We start from the raw sequence: 7181 nt of genomic DNA on the forward strand, positions 1-7181 counted from the left end.
GAGGCATTGCCACTTTGATTCTGAAATACTCATTTCAAGCACTAAACCAGCGAGAAGGATATGTTGCGAATTACTTTAGCTTTTAAATTACTGATTTTCCAGAGCCAACAAAAATTCTTTGATGACTATTGTATGTATTTGATTGACATGTTGGGCCGACTCCATAACAGTCATTTATTGACAATTGTGTAAGTTATCCTCATTATTCATTCCAATCTTAGTAAATTCTTAAACCCAAATGAGGAGCGCAATATACAGGTCATGATGAGCGACATATTTGGGCATCATCTCGGTTGTATTTTAAGAAGCATTCGCTCAGAATCTTCTGAATGTATTCAGAGAAGTTCTTGGTCTTGTTTACTACCGTCTGAGAGAGGCTTGAAAAGGTCAACATTTATGATGAATAAAAGGATTTAACATGGCCAAAGATTCGGGAATTTAACCAAAATTGGCTATAAATTTAAAGAGAATTCTCGCGAAAGTATAATTATCCTCGGAGCATAGTAGGGCGAGGCGTCTCATCATTCCGACAATTCCTTACCGTGGAAATTATGATAACCATACAATCCTTTAATTTGAAAATAAAAGCCACAATTTCAAGAAAAATTTCTAACTTTTACTGGAAGCAGATATCGAACTTATTAGAATTGGTGGGAGAATATTTGAATTGCAGAAAATGGTTTGAGTCAAGTATGCACATATAATAGACTAATGAATTTATTTAATGTACACACTCAACATTTATCACTATATTATATCCTATTTAAATATAAAATTATTTATTAAAAGGTTCTTTGTTCCAATATTATGATAGAAATATAATTTTGTTTCCCAAATTCAAAACACAAGCTACCCTCATCGCAATGAGCGAAGCTGAAGCAGCGATAATCAAGCCAGGTAAACACGTTTGATATATTTGTTGAACGTTTAGAAACTTGCCTTTCACTTCCAGCCGCTTGTTTACTAACGTAAAAAAAGTTTTATCTAGATGGAAGCCCATATGTCACCGTATTTGTTAGTGACTCGGAAGTAATAGCCGATGAAAATGACGATGCACAGGTTGTGGACACCCGACAAATAATTGTTCACGCTGACGAAAGTGTAGCAGTGGAAGATTATAATGATATACATTGTGTAATAGCACAAGAAAATGGAAAATTTGAACCTGTAGATACCGATGAATTGTCAAGTAAGTACTTTTCGCAGTTGATTGAATTTTTCTTAATTCTGCGAGTGACTATTATTGGAATGTATCTCATTTATAACAGTCGGAAAATTTAGAGTTTATAATCATAAACAAAATCCATGGATGATAAAATATAACCACCGAAATTCTCCATGTTATATTCTTCAATCATTTAAGTCAATCTTGTTTTGTTGTAATTAATACATATTACCAAGTGCTCAACTCTGGTTATTCTTGTAATATTTTAATAGTGGCTCATTTATTAGATATTCTGTTCTTCGTGGTGATTCCCCTTTTTTCTAAAAGCTGTAGTGGTACTTCGAAGGGTTAGCCTGGAATCTATTGCATGTTGTATCGATCGTGTTGCAATTTGCTTCCTAAAATGTGTATGTGCTGGGGTACCCCCCTACTGCCATGACATTGTTCCCAGTTCGAACTCTTAACACTTTCGATCTCCGGTCATTACTCTGGCCATTTTTATGTGCGACCAATTTTATAAAAATTTAAAATTTTAGGGCTAATTTCATTAAACAATTAAGTTTCAGAAAAAAATGAATTGACAATACTGATATCATTCAGCTACATTACAATTGGTTTGAGTGGATGAAGGTAATCAAAAGATAAACAACTGTGAAAACTTGTGGCTCCTATAGAATGTTGGAGGTCAAATGGATGTCATAACACTAAGGAAAAAATCCTTAAAGAAAAGAATATGTTAACATCAAATTATTTAGTAGATTTTCTTCAAAATTTTCACAAATGGGTGTCATCATATCTTTGTGTTTATTTATTTTATATATAATAAAAAATATTTTGTTTTATTTACTCATTTTCCTTTTCCTTCCCTTCAGATCTGCCCATGTAAATAAGCTATAGTTGTATCAAAATCTGTCTTATAAGTATATTCCAGTTTCTATTGTCTTGTGACATAGGGCTATGTTTAATAATGCAAATAATGTTGGGGTGACTTATGGCCAACAGCTTGAGTTAAAAAAAGGCCTAGTTGTAATGGTTATATCATTAAAACTGCTTACTGTACACTAGTTCGGTTTTTATTTATTATTAAGTAATCTACTGGTTAAGGTAAGATTTGCATGGACACAGCTAACTAATAAATATTTTGTGACTCTTAACAAAACACAGTACAGTACAACAACCTACTCTACATTACATCCTTCGTCATCTCTGTGTACTTCCTTCCTCCCTTCATCCTGTCCAGCATTCCTATCCTATTCTTAACATTCTCCCCTCTATGAGAGTCTTTAACATTCCACTGCTGATTAATATGCGCTTAATCAATTTTTCCTCGTCTTTAGTATTTCTCCCAACAAACCCCTCTCCTTGCCCACTGTACCTAGCACTTCCTCATTTGTTTTCCTTTAGGTCCATTACACATTAACTATCCTTCTCCACACTCACATTTCAAAAGCCTCCAATCTACATCCATCCTCGTGCTTCAGTGGCCACATTTCCGTGCCGCACATACCTGCACTCCATATCAAAGTTTTGACAAGTCTTTTCTGAGCATCCTTACCCAATGTCCCTGTAATCAATTCCCTCCTTGTGAAAGCCTCTTTCCCAAGTGCAATTCTTCTCCCTATGTCCCTAGTGCGTTGACCATGTTGGTCCAAAACACTTCCGAGATACTTAACCTGCTCTATTTTTGCCCTCCTATTTTAATGTTAAGCTCAGCCTTTTTCTTTCTGGAAAATTGAATAACCTTTGTTTTATTCATTTTGATTCTCATCCCGTATCTATTTGTTCCCCACTCGCACCTGAGCAGTCTGAGACATGTACAGGTTGCAGATTATCCTCCAGTCTATTCCTATTTTCTGCAATATACTCATTAGTGTTTCCCAATTCATTCTAGCAAACGATTTTTCGAATTCTACGAAACAGGCAAATACGTCCTGATTGTATTCTATATTTCTCTCGATTAGTGATCTCATTACTGCAATGGCATCCCTCATACCTCTCCCCTTCCTAAACCCAAACTGATCATCCCCTAAGTAATCGTTTGCCCTACTTCTATGCTTTTGTTGATTATCCTGAGAAAACTTTAGCTGTATGGGGTATCAGACTTATTGTCCTGTAGTCCTCACATGATGTAGTCTTTACCTTTTTCAGAATAGAAACCAACCCTGAACTCCCAAAGTCTTCCGGCCAGATCCTTTCCACTTAGATACTACGAATCAGTCTATATACAGTCTTCCTCCCACATTTTCCTAAACATTTCAGCAGTTCGGTAGGAATGTTGTCTACCCCCACGACCTTATTTTTGTTTCATCTTCCTTAATGCCCTTTCTATCTCATTGTCGAGTATATCTGGACTTAAGCCATCTTCATCTATGCCATGTTCCTTTTCTGTCTTACTTTGTTGGCCAAGTTCTTTACCATACACTGCTTCGATATATTCCTTCCATGTCTCTTGGATCTTTTCTGTGTCAACTTTTATTTTACCCAACTTATCTCTTACTGTTAGCACAGATCTTCCCTTCTTACTCCTCAATAGTGATTTAAACTTGCTGTATAGCGCACCAATTTCACCCTTTCTCTGCAAACTTTCCATATCCTCACATTGCGTCTTCCACCATGTTTCTTTTGCTTTATTTGTTGCATGTCTCAATTTATTATTTAACTCTTTGTACTTCCTTTTTCCTAACTCTGTGTTTACATTGTTCCATTTTCTTCTCTTGTCCATCTTTGTGATCATCTCAACCATGATCCATGGTTTCCTTGTCCTTTTAACGGTTCCTATGGTGTCTTTTGCGGCTTTCAATATCCCTTTCTTGATATTTCTCCCATTTTTCTTTGATAGTACTCAGCTCTTTGCCAGCATTCCTGATTTTTTCTACCGCCTGCTGGTACTTCTTCCTTGTCAATCCATTCAATGCTTCTACATTCCATTTCCTTACCTGCCGCCCCTGCTTTATCTTTTTGCAATGGATGCTGCACTTCATAGCAACTAAATTGTGGTCAGAGTTTGCATCCGCTCCTGGGAAGCTGTGGGAATTGATCACCCTGTTCCTAAACGTGTGCCTAACCAGAATATAATCTAACTGATACCTTTCTGAGTCACCTGGCATTTTCCATGTATACCTACGCCTTTTGTGGTGTCTAAACCAAGTGTTGGTGATGACTAACCTGTCTCCTGCAGAACTCAATTGCTTTCTGTCGGCGGTCATTCCGCGTACCTAAACTGTAGTCCCCCAGCTCATCATCTTCTCTTTCTTCACCTGCCATTACATTCCAATCCCCCATCACCATCAAATGTTTCCCAGCGGGAACACATGCGATTATGTCCCCTAACTGATCGTATATCCTGTTGACTTCTTCCATGATCCCCCAGCTCATCATCTTCTCTTTCTTCACCTGCCATTACATTCCAATCCCCCATCACCATCAAATGTTTCCCAGCGGGAACACATGCGATTATGTCCCCTAACTGATCGTATATCCTGTTGACTTCTTCCACCCTATGATGGCTTGGTGGCATGTATACCTTAATAATGACCAGGAACAAGTAAATTAGCAAGGTGTGATTTTTCTTTAATTTTAATAAACCACTTAGTGCATGTATTTAAGATGTGCCAACATACCTAATTGATTTGTAATTAGTGCAGCCTTAATTATACTTATTTAATTTCTTAAATCTGAGTTTAGATACTATTTTATGCCTCCACAACCCTTGGAACATTACTCAATGCTACATGAGTGTTTCAAAGCCCAGTTAAATAGCTTGTGCTTTAAAAAAGATAGACAATTGCTTCTGTGGAAATTGAGTTAATGGCAGAGTAGATGTCACTCAATCGATTCGCAAACAATCTTCAATTATTGGTTAATTGATCCATTTGTTAACAAAATTTTTAATGGGTACATACAGTTGTAGATTAGTAAAATATGCCTTGATTATTTTTAAAATGAAGCAACTATAGTGAAACAAAACCTTCGTTCTTGAAGAGATTTTTCATGACTCCTGTGTAGGCAGTGATTGGGTCCAAACAATGAACCAATATGCTCTAGTTGCAGCCATGACTACTCGGTGATAAATATAAAGAAATCTAAGAATCTTTTTTTTTATTTGCAGATGACTCCAGTCGTACTCTCTGGACACGTAACAATGTCAAACTTCTTATTAACGAGTATAAATCTCTCCTGCCTGAATTTCAAGACCCACGAAGAAAGCAGAAGGATTTATGGGCAACTCTAGCGGCTCGTCTCAGCGAGAAAGTGGCCAAGGAGGAAGGCGAGAGCGGAGCTTGGATGACAAGTCAGGTTACGTGGGATGCTTGTGATCGGAAATGGCGGAACCTCAAGCACACATTCAAGACAATACACACAAACCAGTGGCGCTCTTTCCGCAGCCGGTCTCGATGGGAATTTTACACACCGCTACTTGAGATCTTTGGGAACAGCATTGATAGCCAGCGTCCCATGAAAAAGGAAAAGACAAGATACGTTGTCGTCCACCCACCGTCATCCCAAGAAGGAGGGAGGCCCATTTTGCTTCCCACTACAAGGAAGCCCCCCAGCAGTGCAAGGCAAACCAATGCGTCCACTCATGAAATGATCATTCCTGCTGAAGATGGGGGCTCTGGAGAGGAGACAGTATTCATGGAGGAGGTGAAGATGGGTGAAAGTGGTGCTCCGGGTCTTGTGGTTATGAAGTCATCAAAAATTATATCTTCTGAGCCCTTGAAGAAGCAAATGAAGCTATCCCATTTGGTCCAAGGAGAAGTTAAAATCACTGAGCCTCAGGATGGTGAACCATTGGTGAGCATTGACAAGGATAATGAATCGAGTTCCAGGCTATCATCAAGCAAAACGAAGGAAGATGAGGTCGCATCTAAGGAGATCTCTGACAGAACAAATGCTACAGCTGCTCAAGAGGCAGGTGAAAGATCCAGTGCTCCTCCGGTGTGGTTCATCAATTTCCTGAAAGAGTACCAAGAAGAAGAGAAGAAAAGGAGGGAGTCATTGAAAAAAGCTCACGAAGAATTGTTGAGAGTAGAGGAACGAAAGGTGAAGGTACTGGAAAGTATCCTTCATAGGATGTCATCAGGACAGTTGTCAAATTCTAATAAATCCAATGATAAGTCAATCAAGTCAGAGAAACATTCTTGAAAGTTCATTTTTAATCACTGAATGTTATGCTCCAATTTTTTTATTCCTATGTTTGAAAAATATAAATATTTGTTATAACTGCACTATTATTTATTTTTGGTATGACTCCCTATGTTTTCTTTCTCTAAAATTCAATATATAAACTTAAAATGTCTAATTTTCCAGTTGTAACTCACATATCAATTTGACATTGAACCATCATTACATTTTTGCTATGAAAGTTAAATTTATGAGAGTTGAAGGTTACATTTATGAAGCATGTAGTGGCAAAAGAAGATACAATTTTTACGTTGATTAAGTTGATTTTTTCCCTGTAGAGAAATGTCTTAAATATAGTTCTTCAATACTTATTCTTTCTGCTGTGCATTGAAAACTTCAAGCCTCTTGAGAGATGGGATCTAAACATTTGGTGCTAATTGTTTTTCCCTCCATCATGGATGTTAAATATCTCGTTTGTAAAAGTGTGGGAGTAAATGATTAATGAGTAAAGTGAATTTCCCCCCATTAAATCCCCACTAACAATTTTCAAAGTATGGCCACAGAATTGTGATATAATTCTGCAATGGAACAATTGGCTACATTATGAAACTTGAAATAATACCAGGTGATGCCTAAAATAAAAATTTGGAAATTAATTGAAAAAGTTATTAATTATAATTTTCTAGATTATTCACTCCCAGGTAACATCATTTAAATGTCCACATTTATTTAAGCTGAACATAGTTTGACAGCAGGTGCCATATTGTGGTATCATAGTTTGGGAAGCTTTTTTATCATACTAAATTATTAATTTTCAATTACAATGCATGGCATTATAGAAAATTTTGTTCAAACTATTTTATGGCCATTCTTATCCAATGAAAGTTTATTC

At 36.9% G+C, this 7181-nt stretch overlaps 1 protein-coding gene across 1 annotated transcript; it reads left to right on the forward strand.

Moving 5' to 3' along the window:
- The first annotated feature begins 639 nt into the window (after positions 1 to 639).
- On the forward strand, positions 640 to 6838 carry LOC139685584 (uncharacterized). The gene is made up of 4 exons (XM_071582523.1): positions 640 to 690; positions 850 to 897; positions 989 to 1189; positions 5274 to 6838. The coding sequence occupies exons 2-4, from the start codon at positions 864 to 866 to the stop codon at positions 6308 to 6310; spliced, it is 1272 nt and encodes a 423-aa protein (XP_071438624.1). The 5' UTR covers positions 640 to 690; positions 850 to 863; the 3' UTR covers positions 6311 to 6838.
- Positions 6839 to 7181: the final 343 nt, after the last annotated feature.

This window comes from Hetaerina americana, unplaced genomic scaffold (genome assembly GCF_022747635.1).
Source record: "Hetaerina americana unplaced genomic scaffold, ioHetAmer1.1.p SCAF_1, whole genome shotgun sequence".
In the NCBI taxonomy this organism is placed as follows: Eukaryota; Metazoa; Arthropoda; class Insecta; order Odonata; family Calopterygidae; genus Hetaerina; species Hetaerina americana.